General features: G+C 37.1%; 4 protein-coding genes across 5 annotated transcripts; 3 read left to right on the forward strand and 1 right to left on the reverse strand.

Annotated features, from left to right (window-relative positions):
* On the forward strand, window positions 1,252–5,464 carry LOC18791066 (probable inactive purple acid phosphatase 1). The gene is made up of 12 exons (XM_007221969.2): window positions 1,252–1,546; window positions 1,692–1,783; window positions 2,065–2,131; window positions 2,253–2,375; window positions 2,567–2,659; window positions 2,834–2,960; window positions 3,342–3,423; window positions 3,601–3,733; window positions 3,935–4,140; window positions 4,225–4,350; window positions 4,439–4,748; window positions 4,933–5,464. Exons 1-12 carry the CDS (start codon window positions 1,379–1,381, stop codon window positions 5,236–5,238), a joined length of 1,833 nt encoding a protein of 610 aa, XP_007222031.1. The 5' UTR covers window positions 1,252–1,378; the 3' UTR covers window positions 5,239–5,464.
* On the forward strand, window positions 5,874–8,057 carry LOC18788551. The gene is made up of 3 exons (XM_020554458.1): window positions 5,874–6,670; window positions 6,806–7,149; window positions 7,329–8,057. Exons 1-3 carry the CDS (start codon window positions 5,983–5,985, stop codon window positions 7,617–7,619), a joined length of 1,323 nt encoding a protein of 440 aa, XP_020410047.1. The 5' UTR covers window positions 5,874–5,982; the 3' UTR covers window positions 7,620–8,057.
* Window positions 7,835–11,731, reverse strand: LOC18790629 (magnesium transporter MRS2-5). Of its 2 annotated transcripts, none has more exons than XM_020554459.1 (7): window positions 11,594–11,731; window positions 10,277–10,751; window positions 9,959–10,029; window positions 9,547–9,675; window positions 8,862–9,203; window positions 8,355–8,402; window positions 7,835–8,245 (listed from the first exon to the last, which is right to left on the reverse strand). In XM_020554459.1, the coding sequence occupies exons 2-7, from the start codon at window positions 10,710–10,712 to the stop codon at window positions 8,015–8,017; spliced, it is 1,257 nt and encodes a 418-aa protein (XP_020410048.1). In that variant the 5' UTR covers window positions 10,713–10,751; window positions 11,594–11,731; the 3' UTR covers window positions 7,835–8,014. The 2 variants fall into 2 exon arrangements, with proteins under 2 accessions (XP_020410048.1, XP_007222605.1); XM_007222543.2 differs by having other exon boundaries at window positions 10,277–10,921.
* On the forward strand, window positions 11,857–13,191 carry LOC109946479 (auxin-responsive protein IAA21-like). The gene is made up of 2 exons (XM_020554465.1): window positions 11,857–13,086; window positions 13,139–13,191. Exon 1 carries the CDS (start codon window positions 12,246–12,248, stop codon window positions 13,035–13,037), a length of 792 nt encoding a protein of 263 aa, XP_020410054.1. The 5' UTR covers window positions 11,857–12,245; the 3' UTR covers window positions 13,038–13,086; window positions 13,139–13,191.

Here is a 23,532-nt window from a genome sequence, read left to right on the forward strand (position 1 = left end):
AAGGAAAGCCATTCAAGCAAAAGAAATTGAACTGGTGTACTGCAAGACAGAAGGTCAGATAGCAGACATTTTGACTAAGGCTCTGCCTAAGGATCGGTTTGTGAGGTTGAGAAGCTTGCTTGGAGTGAAATCAGCTAAAGGATTAGAAGGGAGTGTTGAAATATAATCCTTCTACAGATTTCTTAGAGCTGAAGTCATTTTCTATTTTCTGTTAAGTCTATTTTAAATGATGTAATGAGAACCATTAGATCATAGTCTAGGTGGATTCTCTAGCTTAGATTTGGTATGACACGTGTAAGCACCTAATAGGGTGACAGCTGTAATTCTGTTAGGAGAGAATCACATTTCTCTCTCTGTCAGACACACTATGTAAGCTGCATATTGTAAGAATTCAATAGAACAGTGCCTTCCCCATTTCTCTTCATTCTCTCTAGCTAAAATCTCCAGAATATACACCTCTTCCTAATCTGAAAATATTATACAGACAGAGAATTCTAACACCATTTTCATGTGTGGAGAGTAACCTTAAAGACCATTAGTGTCACAAAAAAATGTTAAAAATGAAAAGTGATAATTTCACAAACCTTAAGGACCATTTGTGATATAAAGCCAAAAAAAGAAAGAGAGAGGGATAGAAGAAGGAGGAAGATCAGAAAAAAAAAATAGAGAGAGGGAGATAAAAAGACAGAGATGGGGAGGAGAAGAGAAAAAAATAAGGTTTTAAAAAAAAAAAATTTGGTTTCGATGCTATCTCTTCTCTCCAAATGTCTATTTGATTTTTTTTTTTAATTTTAATTTTTTTAAATATAAAAAAGTATAAATTTATCATATTATTTTTGTTTAATTAATAATTTCAATTCTTAATATTTGCAATTTGCATTAACTAAGAGTATTTTTTGGTATTTTAATATATATAAATGATACAGTCTTGATCTTTTGGATCACAGGAGTCCAAGAGATTGTGGTCACTCACCGTTGGATATTAATCTAATGGTTCAAAAAAGTTTTTTAAAATGAGTGCAAGAGTGAGTGAACCGTTGAATTTACATCCAACGGCGAGTGACCACAAATTTCTTGAACTCCTGTGGTCCAAGAGATCAGGACTGTTGCAGTATGTTGCAATATTAGGATTTGCGGAACCGCATCCATAACCGCATATTACAGTTGGTTATCCCGATATCACTGTTTCATTATGGTGAAATTGCGGTTGGTTTTTACGGTTTTGCGGTTTTCCAGTTTCGCCTTAGAAAATGCCAGCTCTAGTTAAAACCATACCTGCTTGGGTCTGGGCATCTTTGAGGAAAATAAATTAAACCCTTATTGGGCTCTTTTCATTTCTTCTTCTGAGATTCTTGATTGAATTTAGCTGCTGGGTGTGATGAAAGAAATAAAACTGGGGTTGGCGATTCTGCTGGTTCTTGCAACCCTTCAAAACGCAAGTTCGCATGGGGAGCAGCCTCTTTCAAGAATTTCTATTCACAAGGCAACCTTTGCTCTTCATGAACTTGCTTATATTCAAGCCTCTCCTACAGTACTAGGATTAAGAGTAAGCCTCCCCCGTTTTATCTCTTTCTCAATATTGAGCTCTCATGATTGAAAGGGTAGTTTGATTTTGATTGCCTCATATTGTTCAACTGTGGTGACATAATTTAGATGTATTTTGGGCTGATGGGTTTCTTTCACTGTTTTAGGGGGAAAACACAGAATGGGTGACGTTGGAATTTGGTTCTAAAAACCCATCAGTTGATGATTGGATTGGTGTCTTTTCTCCTGCTAATTTCAGGTAAATAAATGTTCTTGCATTGCCCTTCTGCATTGCGGAGGATGAAGGAGCAAGAGGGTGTGGGTGACAGCTGTCAAGAGCTCATTGGATGGGAATACTTAGGTGGATTTCTTACCCTGGCATCCCCGTGCCAGGGAAGTTTTTCTCCTAAATTTGGGTTCAGTCAATATTTTGACCTTGTGAAATGATTTTCTTCAAGTACTTTCCTTGGTTCTTGTGTATTGTGGTTAAATTTAATGTCGCTGGTCTGATTGGAAGCAATTCGACTTCATCCGTTTCAGTGCTTCCACCTGCCCTGAGGAAAATCCAAGAGTTTATCCTCCATTTTTGTGTTCTGCGCCTATTAAGGTTCAATCCAGCGCTACTCTGTGATGTGTTTTTTTTCTTTCTACATTGTTTCTTTAGCTATCTTTTCCTTCCAAGTGTAAAAAGAGCTACAGAAGTGACATGAAACTGTTCCCTCTTCCAGTTTCAGTATGCAAATTACTCCACTCCTGAGTACAAAGACAGTGGAAAAGGTTTCTTGAAGCTTCAGCTGATCAACCAGAGATCGGACTTCTCTTTCGTGCTATTCTCTGGTGGTTTATTGCATGTATGCTAAAAACTGTCTTGGTTATATATTCTGCATAGTCGGTAACTAGTCTGTCTTACAAACCAAGTAGTAAAGAATTTGTTGTTGTTATGCATTGGCTTGTTGTACTGTCACATACAAATTGTTTTTCTGATAGAACCTTCGAATTAATGATGCTGCAATTTTCTAACTCTTTCTTTTCTGTGTAATAGCCAAAGGTCGTAGCGGTGTCAAATCATGTAGCTTTCGCTAATCCAGATGCACCAGTTTACCCACGCTTAGCACAAGGAAAAGAATGGAATGAAGTAAGTTCAATTTCCCCTTGTTGCAATCCTCAAAGCACATAGCAGATGCGAAGAACAAGTTTCTCGTCACTTTTCTTGTCTTAGGTTTTATGGCTACTAACATTTCGTTCAAGAAAAATATATTTAAGATAACTGTTATTGAAGGTAGCCATATGGTTCTGTACTTAAACTCAGATGACTGTAACATGGACAAGTGGATATGGGATCAATGAGGCAGAACCATTTGTTGAATGGGGTGCAAGCGGAGAAAGTATGCGTTCCCCAGCTGTGACGCAAACTGTCGATCGTAATAGCTTGTGTGGTGTGTAACTCTCTTGCACCTTCTTTCTATTCTGAAGAAAATATGTGGGGTAGTTGATTGGCTGAAGGCAAGGCATAATTTAATTGTCAGCAATATCTAAAAATGCTAGTACATTAATGTATTCACTCATACAATTTGAGGGGAAGAGAAAAACCAACATGATAACCTAAATTCATTTTTCATTATGATAGTTAATGATAAAACTCTTGACATGGCTAATTTCTGAAGGGAAGATAAATCAGTATTTCATTATGGTAAACCCAGTTGCTTGTCTTTCATCTTCTCTGCCAAACATGTCTCAATGTTCATAGCACGTAAGAGTATATGAAGACTCAAAGGTATATATTTGCATGGTTAAGTCCTCTCAAAACTTTTGCACAGGTGCACCTGCAAGAACAGTGGGATGGCGTGACCCTGGATTCATACACACTAGTTTTCTGAAGGAATTGTGGCCAAATAGAGTGTATGTTAAAAAATTGTATATGATTCTCTTAAAAGAGGAGTGAATTGCTAACTTGCTAAGTACATGAGTTTAAGTTACCACCATGAACTATTGGATAGTACAATGTTAAAAGTTTCACCATCAGTTGTTAAATTTTATGGCAAGTCACCGGTTAATATGAAGCTCATTTTTGTGCAGGTATACGTACAAGCTGGGGCATAGATTGTTCAATGGTACATATATTTGGAGTCAGACATATCATTTTAGAGCATCTCCTTATCCTGGCCAAAATTCCTCACAACGTGTAGTCATTTTTGGTGACATGGGAAAGGTTTGAACTCTTTTGGAACATTTGTGCATGTAGTATACAAAATCCTGGTGCCCTTAGGATCATTTTTTACGTTTTGTTTAGATAATTTCTGTTTTGTTCAACGCAATTTAGACCCCAAAATGCTGTTAGCTTCTTATGGTATGAAGGCCATTCACTTTCATGTAGTTTCTGATTTGTTCCAACTAATCTTTCATCGTGCAGGATGAAGCTGATGGTTCCAATGAATATAACAATTTCCAGAGAGGCTCTCTTAACACTACGAAGCAGCTTATTCGAGACTTGAAAAACATTGATATTGTGTTCCATATTGGGGATATATGTTATGCAAATGGTTACCTTTCACAATGGGATCAGTTTACTGCACAGATTGAGCCAATAGCATCAACTGTTCCTTACATGATTGCAAGGTTTGTCATCGTTCAATTACCCAACTTGGTTTCAACAAGAGTTCATCTTTGTCTATTTTGGTGATTTTGAGTTTTTCCTTTCAGTGGAAACCATGAACGTGACTGGCCAGGAACAGGTTCCTTCTATGAGAACATGGATTCAGGAGGAGAATGCGGTGTGTTGGCTGAAAATATGTTCTATGTTCCCACGGAGACCAGAGCTAAATTTTGGTAGGGGAATATTGTACTAGCAATTCATCGGATTTGATAAGCTCTTCATTTTGACGCCATGGTCTTATGATGATATTTCTTAATCCAGGTACTCAACTGACTATGGCATGTTCCACTTCTGCATAGCAGACACAGAACATGATTGGAGAGAGGGAACAGAGCAATACAAATTCATTGAGCACTGCTTAGCATCAGTCGATAGGCAGAAGCAACCGTGGCTAATCTTTCTTGCACATCGGGTTCTGGGATATTCCTCTTGCATCTCTTATGCAGAAGAAGGATCATTTGAGGAACCAATGGGGAGGGAGAGCCTCCAAAATCTCTGGCAGAAGTATAAGGTTGACATTGCCCTCTACGGTCACGTTCATAACTATGAAAGAACCTGCCCCATATACCAGGTACGTATTCGCATTGTGCAATTAAGAAATTGAACCTCATTCATTAGCCACATACATTGAGACGTAGACAGATTTAAGTGAAGTAATCAATCACAAGTTCACAACCCTCATTTGGTTATTTAACGGAACTAATTCGAAGATTAGTAACTAATGATGGAAGTGTTGTTGTGACTCTCTGGGACAGAACATTTGCACCAATGAAGAGAAGCATTCTTACAAGGGCAGCATGAATGGAACAATACATGTGGTTGCTGGTGGTGCGGGAGCAAGCCTGTCAACTTTTACCACTCTCCAAACAAAATGGAGCATTTTCAAAGACTATGATCATGGATTTGTTAAACTCACAGCATTTGACCACTCGAACCTTTTGTTCGAGTACAAGAAGAGCAGGGATGGGCAGGTTTATGACTCTTTCAGAATTTCCAGAGATTATAGGGACATCTTGGCCTGCACTGTTGATAGTTGCCCAAGCACCACACTGGCCTCATGATCTGGATATACAGAAACAGAATTAAATATGTGTAACAATGGAACGTGATCTTTCTATGTATATAATATAGAAGATTATTAGTGACAATGTTTCTGTGTCTTAAGTACCACAAATTTTCCTGACTGATTCAATTAGGACGTGCTTTGAACGTTCCTGTGGTAGTTGAAGTTCAATGCACCTGCATGGTTTTATTAATATCTATTATATTCTTCTTCTTTTCTTTCCTGCATTTCTTTCAAAAGTTCATCTAATTTCTGGTTATACACCTTATTTTTGTATTTTTCAACATTTCCTTTTATATTTAATACCTGCGTTGTATATGCCCACCATTTCTTTTAAATTGTTTTTTTAGAACCCTTCAAGTTGTATTCAAACAGGTCACGGATTAGAAAGATTGTACACCAACCCCAATTTTATACATTTAAAAAGAAAATAATGGAAAAAACTTAAAATATAAGACAGGAGTACAGGACCAGCATCCTGATTTTACAATGCTCATTAATACCAAAAATATATATATTTCCTACCAAAAGAGACAGCAGTATTATAACCTGTGGATTCGTTATTATTGCTTTTCCTTAGACAATAAAATCTCCACCTCGTTTATAACCAACCAACAATCATTTCCTCCTCGTTTATAAGTTTTGAATGCTAGAATTCATGAAAGAAAGAAGCTTTGCTTAGAAGGAGTACAATTAAACTAGAGAGAGAGAGAGAGAGAGAGAGAGAGAGAGGAGAGAAGGAATGGATTTATGGGTGCTAGCAGCAGCAGCAGCTACTGAGGCTGCTTATGTAGCAAAGTATTGTTGGCATAAATGGCTTTTCAAGGAAGGTTTATCAGAATCGGTTCATGTTCATGGGCAATCCCAGATTCTTGGTGATTCAGTAATAGATTCAGCTTCTGCTAGTGGTGGTGGTGAAGAGCATTTGGCTCCAAAAGAGATGAAAAAAACTGGGCATAAGATGGAGGAGCTGACTGAGTCTTCTGGTGAATTGGTTTCTGATTTTGTTGTGACAGGAAAAGCTGTGTATTATTTTCATGATAGACTAGAGAAAAGCAGATATCTTGGAATTAAATATAATGGGTATTCTTATAAAGCTCTGGATTCTACAGAAAATTGTTTTTTGGCTCAGGTGTTGTTGTACAGGGAACATGCTAGAGTGGAAGAGGATGTGGATGGTTCATGTGCATCGTCAGCATCAGCGTCACCATGTGTTTTGACAATGAGGCCATTATTGGTTAACAATGGGAGGCAAGTAATTGGCTTTGCAAGTGTTGATTTCAATGAGGTGTGGTTGGAGAGTGAGGAAAGAGAGCTTGAAAAGAAATGTGGCTTGAAAGAGAAGGCCCGGCGGCGGTGGCAGAGGAAGAGGCAGAGGAGATGTAGCAGCTCAACTACATGGGTGTCTGGTAGACCGTTTCACTCACAAGGTTGTACGCTATTCTTTTGTTATAATGAACATTGTACGCTATTCTTTTGTTATAATGAACTTTGCTTTTTACATGTTGCTCAAAGTTTAAGATGCTATTTATCTTGTGCTTAAAATTTATTTTTTACTTTATCAGGTTCAAAATATGGAATGCTTCTTTTCCTTATTGGAATCACAATTGGAATAATTTATACTATTATTGCTCATAAAAGAGAAGTTGACAAGTTAAATGAGTCGCTGAAGCAGACGCAGAAGTTGGTTCAAGATTTGCATAAGGAGGAGGAGGAGGTAGAGATGAAAGATTCATTGAACTTGAAGGAGCTCAGTAATTTGGGTTTTGAGTTCCAGGGAACTGACCAGACGGTAGATGATGATGCTGAAGCTATGAGCAAAATTGAGGCAGAGCTCCTAGCTGAACTAGAGCTTTTGGAACTAAACGTTAAAGCATATAGCTTAAGCAGAACACCAGATATTGTGGAGGTAATTATGCACCTGAATCATTTCAATTATGCTGCGTATTATTGGTTAACCATACTGCAGAAAGGCCTAAGAACAGTTTGCAACAAGCAGTTTCTGTGGTTACCAATTTACAATCTCAGGCAGAAAATGATTTTCTTTTATGGAGTATAAAATTTGGGCAATTGGGTTTCTCTTTGCAGCTGGATCCTGACTTTGTAGCAGGTGTTGTTGAGGAAGATCTGAGACTTGACAAGGTCAATTGGGAACCTGCTGGCAGTTCTTCAGACTCAGATCATGAAGAAGCTGTGTGCCCTAGGGAGCTGAGTTTGCGTCTGCATGAGGTGATCGAGTCAAGGCTTGAAGCACGTATCATGGAGCTTGAGACAGCACTTGGAGCTAGTCAAAAGAGGGTGCATTCAATGGATTTTGAACATGTAAAATCTAAAAGGGACTTCAACGAATTTAACAGAGAGACACAACGAAGCTTATGAAGAGATTAACAGGGCGACTTCAACAGATGAGGAAGTTGAACACAAAATTGCGAGAAGAATGTACGTATATTAGTCTTAGATTTCACTTAATTGTTTGACTGATTACAAAAATGAGAAATAGATCCCTAATTGATGTATAGAAGTTAAAATTACAATTTTTCATTAAGGTGCAGTGCAGACGAGAATGTTTTCCTAAGTAGGTTGCTGAGGAGCCATCTCTAAATATAGTTTCAGAGTTCTACATATCATTTCCTGATTGACGCAATTTTAACGTAATAGCTGTGTTCATTACATGTTCTAAAATCACCTGGATTTTTCTATTCTGATAAAGAAAACCCAATTTTCACTGTAAGATTGTGTCTTCATTCTCATTGATTTAGTTTACTCTCTATACTTTACAATGGAAAGATCCTTTTGTACCTAAAATAAAGTAGAAAAGAGAAGTACAAGAACCCACAGGCAACACCACAAATAATGAGAACCCAGCTGAATGTCGATGGATTATCAAAAATAGAATCGGGAAAATTCATTCCAAAAACTGCTGTAACTGCAGCAAAAATTGTGGCCACGAAAGTAGCTGCTGTGAGAAGCAACTCAAATTGTATCAGATGGTTCTGAACATTGCCCTGTCCATTAACAGTGTATAATATTAGAATACATTTTATAGTAGTTCAAGAAATATAGTCAAAAGGCAATCTAAGATTTAGAAAATGGAAGCTGTTAATCAATCCTTACCAGTTTAAAGTTAATCAAATCTTCAGTATCATCAATGTATTCTTTTAGCTGCATCACCAATACAAGAAATAATTTTTTGTCAATCACTCACCAGTCAACAGTTTAATTTTAATCAAATCTTCAGTATCATCAATATATTCTTTCAGCTCCAAGATATAAATTTTTCAAGAAGTGTCTGCATAGTAGAGTGACAACTCTTCAAGGTCACTTAGCCAAGAACTATATCTCAATATTGATAAAATCAGTCTTTATTATATTAGTACTAAGCAACGCTCTCTCTTAGTCTCTTTTTATTAGCTCAAATGGACCAGGGTATTTCATGAGGAAGTCTAAAACTCAAAGCGTTCTGATTCTTTCCTATTGGTTAGTTTTATTCTTATTCTTTCATGATACAGATGATAAGAGGTTCCTTACTGATTTATAAACAAACAGTAGTAAATTCATTTTTCAAATACTACAATTTCGATAAACCTAAAAACTATAAATACGTAACAAAACATCTCATACCGATAACACCTCGCTGAGAGTATGGTCAATGACAACAAAGTATGCTTCAAGCAGCATTTCCAGTTGTTCAATGTTTTCTCCACTATTAGATGAACTCATTAAGCTGGGTCTGCTTGAACTCACAATACTGCTAAAAGCCCTTTGCAATTTCTGTGCTCCACTGATTGACCCCACTGGAGAAACAGGAGCAGATTTTGAGCCCACTCTTTCCATACTTGAGGTGTCAGTTTGAAAACCAAGGTCACTTAGGGGATAACCCTCTGACCTTTGTTTCTTCTCAGTTAGGTACATCTCGGCCATGTCACCGTCATCATCCATGAGATGTTCTATTTCATCACGAACCTTGAATAAATTAAAAGAAATTACATTGAGGGGATGAAAAGCAATAGATATTAAGAAACCGATGCTCTATTGTCACCCAAGTTTTTTTATCACAAAGCCTCCCATATTTTTACCAACTTTATAAACCCAATTTTACCCTTATTCATCTAGTAATATAACAAATGAAAGAATAAGAAACTCCCATTCACCCCCTCCTTCCCCATGCCAGCTGGCCCTTTCTTTCTAAATATTATAAGTTCACAAAATTGAAAAGCAGAAATAAATGAGGGTAAATATAAATTTACATAAGACTACAACAGAATAATCAACATTATGAAACTAAGTATACTCTATCATGTTTTACCTTCTGAACTCGTTGCGTCACGGCAAGGAGGTGCCCTTTGAGTCTACGCACGCGCTCTAGATTAAGAGTGTTTATAGATAATGCTAGTTCATCCAGCACAGGGTATATCTCCATTGCCAGTTCTTTTACCTATCATATTGATGAAGTTCATTAATGTAATTGATTTACACTGATGATGATCGCTGCTTCATTGTGCTGGTATTGTTCAATTTTTCTTCGTATGATCCAACAATTCACAATACAATATAGATAGAGTTCTGAAAGATGACATATACATGACTAAGGACATTAACAATTGGTGACAATTATATCTCCAGAATGTAGTGAGCAAGAACTTTGTAGGATTATCTAAAACATAAATTCAGCAGGTACCAAAAATAGTTACGGTGCTGTGCTGTAGATAGATGGATACCTGGGCATCTAGAGACGAGCAGGTTAGTTCCAAAGCCAGCTCCAATGCTCTAAACTCGAAAGGCAAGTCATCTGAATCAAATTAGACTCGTTGTCAGAAAAGTATTAGACATTTAGTGTTACTTAAATGATTAAAAATATTATGAAAAGAAAATCTTAACTTTTGGTAAAGAAACAAGTTGTCACTTAGTTTTAGTGGAAACCTTTTTTACTGTCAGATTAGATACTTTTGGGAATGGCATAAAAAGGTTATCACTGGCATACATGTGGAAAGTATGAGTAAAAAGCATTAGGTATTACACACAACTAGTTTCCTTACCAGATTGATCTTTGTTTGACTGTAGGCGTTTGCACAATTCAGACTTGTACTGAACAACACATCCATCCAGAGAATTCATCAGGATAACCTCATCAGCTGTGATTATACACCTGATCTGTTCAAGACTAACAACAATAGCTTTCTCCCTTCCTAATATTGTAGAAGGGTAAATGAACAAAGGATCCAAAAGTCGGAGATCTCTGGCAGGCAAAGAACAATGTCTCATTATAGTAGCCTTGTCAAGCTCCACAACGCTTGTGTTCCCAAGTGGATCAATCTGTATCCATGAACGACTTCCATGACCTCTCTTCTTCAGTCCCTGAATACCGGACCACCCACGAATTCCATGTGCATGAAAATTCGCACTCCCAGTATTATTAGAGGAGGTCGATTCTGGAAGATCAGACGGAAGTAAAGGGGTTCGTGATCCTTCCATTGGATTTTATTCACCCTGCTTTGGGTGCTAACCCAGAACCTGGAAGAAGACAGCGTCTATGCTGGTGCATATTAAATGGTGCTAAAATGCAACACCAAGCAACAACAGCCATGTCTGATCAAGCTAGTTATTGATGAATGTATATGCATGAAACCACAACCACTGTATCAACCCTCATTCATGTTCTTGGCGCATGTATAAAGTAGAATCTGAAAATTTTAATTCAACATTAGAAATTCTTTTTCGGTAAATTGTTTCAAAAAGTATAAACTCATCAATAAGATATAAAAGAAAAGTGAAGGGTTTGTACGTGAATCACTATTCTGGAAAACCACACTTTGGAGAAAGTATTTAATATCAATTCATGAATTCTACTCGCTTCAACGAAGAAAAGAATGGAACTTTATGATGTACTTCATGATTGAGTCTCAACATAAAACTATGATATACCACAACTAATTGAGTGCCATTATTGGGTCGATCCACATTTTGAAGTCAAAACAGGAGGGTGCAACAGAGGACGAATCAACATAAATTAAAAGTAACAGTAACAGTAACACGAACAAGTTCGATTTCCTAAACTGATGTGAAGACAGACTCTGTTGACCTTATTTCTTTTTGTGGGTTCGGAACACACAGAAATTTAAGAACAGTTTTCCTTAAATCGCATGTATTAATAGTCTCAAACAGGACCACCTAAATCCAATCCATCATGGTCACGTAAATTTCCACAAAAACAAGGAATGAAAAGAGAAAAAGAAAACCCATCAGTTTAAATGATTGCTAGGAAGCAACGAGAGAACCCCATTGAACGAAATCAGCAAATGACAAAGAATCTAAGAAAAACCCAGATAGAAAAATCAAAGAAAACCAATAATTACCTTGTGAAAAGAGCTCGAGATTGACCGACCTGAGATTGAAAATGCTCGATGGCCCGATGGCCCAAGTTGAAAACTTGAGAGAGAAGCAGAAGATGTGCCCCGTCTCAGTCAGAAGAACCCGATGGCATGGCCGAGATAGTATCCACCCACCCGCCCCGTTAACTTTGGTAAATTTAGGTTTTAGACATTTGTTGTAAATATAATAGTGGAGCCCACCTCTATTAGATGATGCTTTACCTATAAATACCCCTCCTTCTCTTTGTAACATGGACATACATTCAGAACACAGAAATGAATGATAAATCAGTTTTTCTCCCTTCTCTCTCTCTCAATTTCCTCTCCAATTTCTCTAGATTTATAACACGTTATCAGCACGAGTCTTTAACCGGCTGAGTTCTCTGATGAAACCCGGTCAGATAAGCCAACACCAGACAACAAAACCACAGCCACTGGAGCTCAAAATTGAGCAGTCCATGGACCACTGGCAGTTCCTGATCAACAACAGTTTCTTCAGCAACTTTAAACACCATTCTCCAAATTCACACTAAGCTCTTCACTCTTCTTAAGCTCTCCCTTCTTGCAAAGCCACAGCTTCACAGTTCTTCACACTGATCCATCAAACACAGCTCATGAGAAAGCAACAGAATTTGAAATGTCTGATAACCAAACAGAGCACATGAGCGACCACCTCTCGGAGCAGACCTCAATTTTTGGTCTTCGTTTGTGGATCGTTCTTGGGGTTTGCGTTGGAGCTGCTTTTGTGCTCGTTTTGTTTGTCATTTCCCTCTGGTTGGCCTCCAAGCGATCCAAGAACAAAACTTTACAAAAACCCACAATCCCAATTGTCTCCAAAGAGATCCAGGAGATCAGAGTCGACCATGTTCGGACCCAAGTCCAAGCTTACCCATATCCTGAACCCGACCCAATTCCCAGAATCGAAAGGCAAGCCTTGCTGACGCCTACAGAGGATGAGAGCCCAGCTAGGTACCAGAAAGTTCACATTGAAACCCAGATCGCCTCAACGCTCTCTCTCTCTCTCTCTCTCTGTCAGCCACAACTACAGAACCAAAAACATCTTGAGGCCACAAAGGCCTTTCATGTCCAAGAAACTCCCATTCCTTTGCTGAGAGTTAAGTCTCTTGGTGTTGAGAGTAATGGTAAAACCCAACAGTTATGTGCTTCTGCACAAGCCAAGAAAGAGGTTGCTTCTGTTCTTCAATCACCAAAGCCAGTCCTGGAGAAGAAGACTCAGGTCTCTGAGCATGCTAGTGCTCCTGCTGCCAAGGCACAGGTGGTAGGATGGCCCCCGATTCGATCATTTCGGAAAAACTCCATGGCCTCTAATTTGGCAAAGAACAATGATGATGCTGAGGGCAAACAAGGGTCTGGGTGCCTTTGGGATGCTGAAACGATGGTGCTCCTTATCTGGACAGACCCATGGTGACAGCTAACGACCGAAATGATGAAAACAAAAGGAAAGTGAGCTAGCACTAAGCCGCTATAATTGAGTATGGGTGCGCAAGAAAGCAGCACCATATCAGTAAGTGCTAAAGCATCTTTTTAATAAAAACAACAAACCCACCGACAGAAAGAAAAATTAAATATCTTATAAAAAAAAAAAAAAAAAGTCACTCACGTGGACCCTTGGTATATTTATCTATATTTATAATATACTATATATAATACACTATATTTATCTGCTTTTCTATTACTAACCGTTAACAAAAATGGACCCTTGGTAATACTAAACATATTATCAGTGGGAGACCGTTACTAATACTAACATTTTTCTTATTTCATTCGGTGGTGGTTTTAACCCCATATTTATTTTATTTACTGTATGGTGTAGGTTTATTACCCATACAACAGTATTTATTTAAAATGGTGGTGCGGGTTTATCGTCCACGCCTTTGCTTTTATTTAAATGTATGGAGCAGAATTAGTGCTCATACAAGCACGTTTACGTTACCGCACATTTAATTTTATTTAAGGTATGGTGCGGGATTAACGTCCATACAGCAAGCAATTTAATTTATGAATTTAATTTACCGCACATTTACATTTATTTAAAAGGGTGGTGCGGGTTTATCGTCCACGCCTTTACTTTTATTTAAATGTATGGAGCAGAATTAATGCCCACACAAGCACCTTAACTTTATGAATTTAATTTACCGCACATTTACATTTATTTAAAGTGTGGTGCGGGTTTATCGTCCATACCGGTAATTTATTTACCAGCAATTTATTTTATGGACTAAATGTGATGTATGATGAGTTTTTTTACAGTATATAAATCAGGACCAGAAGTTCCTTGATCCTCATCATACAATTACATCAGGACTTGAAGATCCTTGATGATGATGTTAATATGAGAGCTGGCAGTCTCTCCGGTACTATATTTGTAAACATGTGATCGGACTTGAGGGTCCTTGATCCCTGACATGTAAATAAGGACCTGGGGTTCCTTAATGATGTAACAGTACCGTATTGGTTCATAATGCCGTACACATGGATGATAACTGTACTGGCAAATGTACTATACACATGAATAGTGCTGTATACATGAATAGTGATGTATGCATAAATATTTACCATTTTGGGTAAACCATCACTATTCAAAAAGGGAACCTGCAGTTCCTTAAACTCATGGATAAGCAATTAAATGAGACGCCAGAAGTTCCTCAAAATATGGACAATTATGTAAGGGCTTGAAGTCCAGAAATATGTACAGAAAATTGTAAAAATGTCCATACCATGAGAATATGTGATTTTGGCCCGAAGTTCAAAATCTAAGGGGATTGAATGTCCATACCATGAGAATATGTGATTTTGGCCAGAAGTTCAAAATCTAACAGTGTTGAGAACCTGAAGTTCCAACAATTAAATGGACAACCCTTGAGGTATTATTGCAAATTGTGGTACGCCACATATCTCTTTGGCATAAGAGAATGATGAATTGAGGCTCCCCACATATTTTGTTATATCTGGGCCGGAAGCTCATGAACCCAAATATATGGGATATTAGCGTGGCTTTTACTCAATTCATATTTCATGTCCATTTTGAAAAGGGCAAATAAATTCTGAGTTTTGTGTTTAGCCCAGGCCAAAAGTTCCGGGCTCCTATACGTTGAAATATGAAATTTAAGAGAGTCGATGTGGTTATTTGAACCTATAAGGCACAAGGTTCCAAACCGTCATTTTGAAAAGACGTAAAAACCACAGGTGCAAATTTTAAGAATGTGCGCAATTATTATAACAGGAAAGGAGCAAGTTGAAACGCAGTTGCTCCAATCAAGTTTTGCAAAGGCCATATCTATAGGAGGAAATATGGCTACAGTTTCCAGGATCCCAATATTATCTCAGATCCCCATATTATCTTTTTCTTTCCCAGATTCCAAAACTTAACGTGGCCTCCATTAAATGTTTGTCGGCACTTTCGGCGTTTTCAAAGTATTATTTTCATCAAAAGCCGATCTTGCTTTACGGATTTCACGGAGCTACTTTTTCAAAAGTACCCCGAGAATCTCGCAATTTTTCTATGGTTAATTTGAAATTCACCGGTTCTACCTATTCATTGTATTTGTGTATAAATGTGTTACTAACGAAATTTTCTTTGCAGAAGACATCCAGTTTACTCCATACCTAGTTATGCGATATCTACTTATTTTTCTTATCAGTGAGCACTTAATATGCCCGAGAAGCAAGACTATCTCTGATCATCCATTCAGGAAGCGAGACTATCCCTGATCACGTTTCCGCCACATCCGGAAACTGTGAAGGCGACCTTATGCTCTAATCTCCTGAGGTCCTTCTAGACTAGGAGAAATGAGAGCTTGTTGTTTGCTCCCACCAGCTTCCTTCCTTGATTGCTTACCTTCTCTTGCAATCAATATCACATTATTTTTGCATTTTTTCTCTTTCTGTAACTCTCTGAGGATTATTTGTTTTTGACAGAGAAAAGAGTTGTGATTTTACCCTTGCAGGATATAACTAGATCATCAAGCGCTACATTTACTGGGCCGATACAAGCTTGAATGATACTTGAGAAAAGTTTCTCACACCTAAGGATGTAAGCAATATTTGTGTTATTTTATACCTATATACTTATTTGATATTTTATCTTGAAAGGTAACCAAATGGGAAGATAAGTCCGTTCCAAAAGAATGGCTTGTATGTATCCATGAATTATTAATGCAAATTTTACAGATTGCAAGTTGGATACATTGTTAATACACTGCACAGATTAAAGTCCCATAAGAACAGAATATGGGTATAGACGTGATCAATATGGTGCACGCCTGTTGCGTAGCAAATGATGTGGATTGAAGTCCCGAAAGGACAATCCTTTGACATGTCAATATTGATATTATGCACGCCTAATGCGTAGCAAATTATATGGGTTAAAGTCCCATAATATGGGTTAAAGTCCCAGAAATTAATTGACATGTATGTATTAATCTGTGGCATGCCTGCAGCATGACAGATATATGGGTGCACGCCTGTTGCGTAGCAAATGATATGGATTGAAGTCCCGAAAGGACAATCCTTTGACATGTCAATATTGATATTATGCACGCCTAATGCGTAGCAAATTATATGGGTTAAAGTCCCATAATATGGGTTAAAGTCTCAGAAATTAATTGACATGTATGTATTAATCTGTGGCATGCCTGCAGCATGACAGATATATGGGTTCTAAATGTTCTAACTCTCTAAATAGAGATTATCCACGCCCTACTGTAAAATAACGTTCCATTGGAGGTTATAATCCACATTCTCACATAATAAAAGCCCCATGAAGTGGCTTGGGTACCCAAAAGCAAAGGAATGCTTACAATTGATGCATGCGCATGCACATGAGAATTGTGAGATTATGAATTGATGAATGACAATTTTTGGTTTTGGAGTAGCTACTCAAATCATCAATGGGCTATGTTGATTGGAACCACGTTCAATTATTAAATGTCGACAATATCATTGGCCAAAATGGAACGAGGTAATTCCATTATAAATGAGAATGAACGTGAAAGAATAAACCCACAATACGAACCCCAAAATTTGTTAATACTGAATTTATACTTGGGTGTTCGGAATAAAAGGGAATATACCTACTTTGTATGACACACTGTTTCTGGCAGAAACAAGGAATGCTGGGTTTTCTCCATATTTACAGATTCAATTGTGCCCCCCTTATTACATAATTACGGAGACCAACATATTATCTTTAAGGGTTATTAAATGCACGGAGCATATCGCCAGAAGCGATTCCCTAAAGATGTATAAATAGCTGGGTTAAAGCTATATAATGTGTCATAAAGTTTAATCCCTTTTTAGACAAAATCCGTTGAGAGGATTGACATTGCATAAAGCAAGTCCCTAAAGGACATGTGCTTGAAGCACAAAATTTGTACTCAATATTAATATGCATAAATTACCTCAGTGAGTACATTGATTATAATGTGATTGCAACACATTAAAGCTTCTGCAGAATTCATGAAATATTTGTCTCGATCGAGCATTATACCAACGAGATTCTTGCTTATACTAAGAGAGTCTTATTCGTTGGTCCTTAAATGTTTTTCCGGAAGTATACTAGACCAGATAGAGCTCAGCTCCACACTGTACTCTTTTTCCTTCATCCAGGTTTTTATCCCATTGGATTTTTCCTGGTAAGGTTTTAACGAGGCAGTGTCGCTCAAGGGTTTAGGGTATACTATGAAAATTTTTATGGTCGCTTACTGGACAAAAGATAGTCCCAAATTTTTCAGGGGGAGATATTCATCAAGGGGAGAAAGGTTTTAATAAAGACCTTCATACACTGTACTCTTTTTCCTTCATCCAGGTTTTTATCCCACTGGGTTTTTCCTGGTAAGGTTTTAACGAGGCAGTGTCGCTCAAGATTGACTCACAGAAGCAGTGTCAACTACGATATTCAGAAAGGTGAACAACAGTATGACTTAAAGATATTTTGCCAAGCATCAGGGGGAGCGTGCTATCAATAAAGATCTTCAAACACTGTACTCTTTTTCCTTCGTCCAGGTTTTTATCCCACTGGGTTTTTCCTGGCAAGGTTTTAACGAGGCAGTGTCGCACGCACGTCAATATACATAGAATTTTATGTTACACATGATTATGTACTCTTTTTCCCTTTGACCAGTTTTTGTCCCACTGGGTTTTTACTGGCAAGGTTTTTAACGAGACATATTCCATATCATTTGTGGTCTCCAAGGGGGAGTGTTGTAAATATAATAGTGGAGCCCACCTCCATTAGATGATGCTTTACCTATAAATACCCCCACTTCTCTTTGTAACATGGACATACATTCAGAACACAGAAATGAATGAGAAATCAGTTTCTCTCCCTTCTCTCTCTCTCAATTTCCTCTCCAATTTCTCTAGATTTATAACAACATTAAAAAAAATTTCATTTTTGAAAAAAGCTAAAGCTTTTTCAAAAAAGACAGAAAACATCTCACTTCTAACTCAAAGACATGTAAATGTAAAGAATTATTATAAAATCCAAAAATAAATAAAGGCAATTTTGTTCATTTTGACTTCTTTTAAAAAATTTCTCTCCCCTTTGACCTTTTTCAAAGTTTTCATAAAACTAATTTATGAATCCCAATAATGTTGCCCCTAAATATTATAAATTTTTTTTTTTTTCTAAAATGTGGTCTTATATTTAATGTATTTAAATCATGTGCCTTTTTCTTTTTTTGAATAGTTAAATCATGTGCTTTTGAATTCATGTTGAACATTAGTCAATCTTTTTATAAATAGGAAATTTTAAACTACTTTAATGTTTTAAGAACTTTGAACTTGGTGTAAGTTTGAATACCATGCTAATGCTCTGTTTGTTTGTGATTGCTTTTTTTTGCCAAAAATCTGCTTAACTTTAAAGTTAAGCAGTTTAAAGTGTTCGGTAAAAATAAAATATCTTACTTATTTTAAAAGTAATGATCTTTTGATAACAGCTTTTTAAAGCTGATTTCAATTGAAGCAGCGCGCTCCCTTTAATGAAATTTTCGCAATTCCACAATACCCTTATTAGGTTAAATAATTATCCTCACGTATTCCTCTCAAATTTGCAGACACCAAAGTTCATCTTCACGTAACCTCCCAAGGCTCAGTCTCTCTCAATCTCTTTCACAAGGTAGATTATCAATCTCTTCAAAGTTATTGATTATAATTTTATGGGATATATTTATTCTTCAATCTCTTCAATCTCTCGAAATTTTTATATATGTGCTGCTTTTGTTTTTTGTTTTTTCTATTGGTTGTGCTTATTATGTATATCTGATTCTTGTGTTGGAAATTTTTCCACACGAAAACTTCCTGGCCAAATCAAATCCATGGTTTCTTCAAGCATGAAAGGTGTTCATGCCATCCCAAAACTTGTGATGTCACTAAATATAGCCACCATTGAAGACTCATCTGATATACTTGGCTTCTGCACAAGTGAGTGAGGTTGGACACCCAGTGACCTTGTTGCAGCCACAGGGTTGAATGGAAGCCCCATTGATGACGTCATCATTGTGTGCTTTTAGAATCATTCAAATTTGTTGATGTGAGTAGATAGAGAATGAATTGGTGTGTGTTGTAGGTTAGCTCTGATAAGCAATTATTAAGAAGAAAACAAAAACACAAAAGTAGTTATAACAAAGCTCATGAATTCATAGAATTTTATTCCATAACTGATATATGTATTATTCTTACTGTTTATTATTTTTATTTTCTAGAGAGCTTGATTAAATAAAAGAAATAAAAATTTGCTCTTTATTTTTATTTTCCATAAGTGATATATGTATAGTTTTTCTTTGACTTTCATTAATCTTTTGTAAAGCTTCTGTTTTGTGAATAAATATCAAAACTGCAAACCCAGAAAATAAGGGGAAAATATATAGGAGTGTGTTTGAATCCTTGTCATCTTGTACGACTTGGTGTATTGCTTTTGATGTATGTAGTTTTGCCTATAGGTAATTACTTAGGCACTATGCATGTTTTTAGTAAAAACATTATTTTATGGAACCTACTACTGTGGTGATCTCTTGATCTTCGTTGGAATTTATTCAGTACATAATTATGTTTGCTTATCCCATACCTTGAGAGTTTAAATTTGTACATACCCAAGGTTGTTCTGGTAGAATATGAAGTGATTGTGTATTATGGTATTTGAGGCTGAAAAAAATTAGGTTATATTTGGTCCTAGAAAAAAAAATCTATGAGCATCTGCAATAGTAGTAGTGTTAAGGCCCAAAAAATCTAAGGCTAGGCTCAAATATATTTCTAGCCCAGTACGACACCTAACTTGGGTACGCAAGAGTTCATCATATGCGCTTGCACACGTGCCACGCCAAGCAAATAAGTAACACGCCACGCTACAAGCTTAAGTGGGCTCAAGCCACGCGAATGCCTGGGACTTGCTGAACGGGTTGTGGTATGGATGTTTACGAGCATTCACAAGGCCCATTGATGGGCCAAGAAGTGGAAGTTTTGCATTGCTTGGGAGCCCCAAAACTCGAGCCCATTTTTTGAGCCCAAAAATATGGGTAAGCATGAAAGATAGAAAAATGTAGCTCATTACCTTAGAAAATTAACCCATCACCTTAGTAAAAATAGTTCATCATCACTTTAGAAAGTTGGCTCATCCCCTCAGTGAACTAGCTCATTACCTTAAATAATGACCTATAAAATATCTGAAAGTCTCTAGCACATGGCTGGAGACAAAACCACGACAAAAGCCAAAGGTTACTTATGCATACAGGCTGTTGGGAATCTCCAGCACATGGCCAAAGATAAATCCCAACATAGGCCATCCAAAAAACTAAAGGATACTTGAGCAAAACACCCTTCAGACCAGCGTTATTACCCACTCATTTCTCCTACTAGCTCTTGTCATGAAATAAGGAATGAGAGAATGAGAGATGGTAGCCAAAAATAGGAGAGTGTCACAGAGATAGCTGCGGGAAGGCTCTAGAGCCTTCAAAATCTTGTCTCTATGTGTTTGGACCGAGAAATATTTCATAAAATAGGGATGAATCAAAGGAATAGAAGAGAAATGAAAAGGGAGACTTGGCTGATTTGGAAAGAACCAACTAGGGCTTCTTGGGAAGAAGGCGCTTCCAACGCCTGTAAAAGGAGGCACCTTTTACCCAGCAAAACAACTCAATTGAAGGCAAGCAACCACATCCAGAGAGAGCAAGCTTCACCTCTCATCCTTGGAACCCTTCAATTTCGAGCTCTATTCCTTCATTTCTTCCCATCTCCTCCTTTGGCAAGCTATTCCAGAGCCTGACGAAGCCTTCGTCAAACTGCCAGAAAATTACCCAAAACACCCATTCTTCCATCCTAATCTGTGTCTCTCTTTTCTCAGCAAATTCTCACGAAATCATTTGCTTTACACCTCTGTTTCTCGTAGAAAATCTTGTATCTCTCTATTTCTCTTTCTTTCTTTCTTTCTTTCTTTCTTTCTTTCTTTCTTTCTTTCTCTCTCTTTCTCTCTTTCTCTCTCTCTCTCTCTCTCTCTCTCTCTCTCTCTCTCTCTTTCTCTCTCTCTCTAGCTCATGCTAAACTCATGAATGCTTAGCTTCCATGCCACAAACTTCTCAAGTAAAGCTAAGAATTTATCTGTAAGCAACTGTTGTTTTTGTTGGTGAAGATAACCAGGGTGCTTCCTAAAGCTTCACTACCCTTTCGAAGCATTCTTGAGGTCTGATTCTTGAACTCAGACACATGGGGTTATTTCACCTATTTGTTCCTTACGGCAACCAAGGATTGAAATATCGGCTGATACACCGATATATTTGCCGATATATTGGTATTTTCAACTGTCGACACCGATATTGGGGGGTAAGGCCATATCTTTCCCTGTATCGACGATATATTCCCGATAAGTGCGATATTCCCGATATTTCTCGATACCCATAACAGAACCTAAAAAAAATTCAGAAGTTTTGAACTCAATTGAAGCAAATTGAAACCTAAAATAGCTAATCCTTGTCCAAAACCCTATAATTTATTAATATGAAGAATCTATGCACAATCCACTGCCCACATACCTCCAATCCATCTGAAAAGGATATGGCGATCAGTTTTGGATCTATGAGCATATGAACTAGACCTATTACTAACTCAAATGAATCTTATGATGGCTATGGTTATGTCATGTCTGATTATAGTGGAACTAGTTATGGAGCTCAAGATGATAAAAAAGATTATGGACCTACTAGTTGGTTAATCCTAACTATCCCATATATGGGAGGACAATAGGGAGCTCAAGAGAGACCTATGTGCACCATGTTCAAACGTGGCTCACAAACTGCTCGGGTTACATGACTTGGTATGACTATTGTATAAATCTAGATTGTTGTTTTTCATTGTTTGAACCTCATAGGAGCTCTTCACTTATGTAGATGAACACTTATCTAAATTGTAATCCAATGTTTAAACAAACTATGGATTTATGCATGGTTTATTCATTCTCATTAACATTTTATTTTCAAACTTTTAATTTACGCGCATTACATACAACTTATATTTCATCATATATATATATATATATATCTTATTATTAGTAAATTTTGAGTTTTATTTGTTCAATACATTCATTGATAATATACATAACATCTATGAAAGTTTTACACCAAAATTTTGTGTTTCAATGCCTATATCTATCATTTTTGTTGATTTTTTCACGATACCTAAAACGATAAAGATATATCCCCGAAATATCCTTAAATTGGAGGCCCGATATTATCTGCACGGCCGATATTTTAATCCTTGACAGCAACTCAGCCCATTTGTAGCTACCGGAATGAAAAAAGCCCTCACAAGTAGCAAATTAAACTTTTTAAATTAAAGTTTGTTCACTTAAGTGGCAATTTAAAAAGTTTTTTTTGGTTGAGAAATTCTAGGATTGAATTCATAATTCAGCCAAAAAAGTCACTAGCCACAAAGGGGCATTACAATAAAGTAGCAGTCTAATATCAAAATTAAGACAATCTGGTGTGCCTTCACTAACGATCATGCAGGATCGAAGAAACTTCGGCATAGACATCCCAACTAAGATTGCAAACTCAGAATAATCAAAAAGATATAAAGCTTGAAAAAACCAAGCCATAACAATACAAATAAAACTCTCACAAAGAAGAGATGAAAAGTTAAGGAGAGATAAGGCTCTCACAAAAGAGAGGTGAAAACTACACAAAGAACCTAAAGAGTTTGTGACTTATTTGGTACATAAAGAAACCTCGAAAAGGATGGTAATGTAGATTCGACACTAAAATGTAGGTAGAGATCCGACCCCGAGACGCAGCCGCATGTGATGTTTGGAAAAAAATCATAGCAAAACGAAGACAAATAGGGACATGGGCAGAGCCAATTAAGGCCCACAAAGGTCACTTGGCCCTTCTCATTATTTGATAGTTTATTTTTGTATTTGTTGCAGTTAACTCAATTACTCTCTATATTACATGGCTGACCCTTATCATCTTTTGAGTTTACTCACTTTCTCATTTTCAACTTTTCTTTGTTTACTATTTAAATCTTTAAACTATAACAATTAACCAAGTACACTACAAAATTCCTTTTGGCTCCACTAGTATCTTTTTTCTAACACAACATCACATAAACACACCTCATAATTTGTAAGATTTTTTCTCGTGATTTCTTTAATCAAATGAGCCAATTAATTAGGCAAAATTATCACTCTCGCTATTTAAGGTTGACCCTCCTTGAAAAAATTTCTGGCTTCACCACTGAATAAGGGAAACCTTTTGTCTCTGAAAATGAGGGGAGAAGAGAAGGAGAAAGAGAAGAGCACCCCCCAAAGTGAAAAACATATGTATGAGGGTTTTTTTTGGGAGAGAGAGGGCTAGGGTTTGGGAGAGAGGGCCGCAATTTGAAAAGGTTTATTTGCTACTTGAATAATTTTTGCTCCA

The sequence above is a fragment of the Prunus persica genome, chromosome G1, assembly GCF_000346465.2.
Source record: "Prunus persica cultivar Lovell chromosome G1, Prunus_persica_NCBIv2, whole genome shotgun sequence".
NCBI lineage: Eukaryota > Viridiplantae > Streptophyta > Magnoliopsida > Rosales > Rosaceae > Prunus > Prunus persica.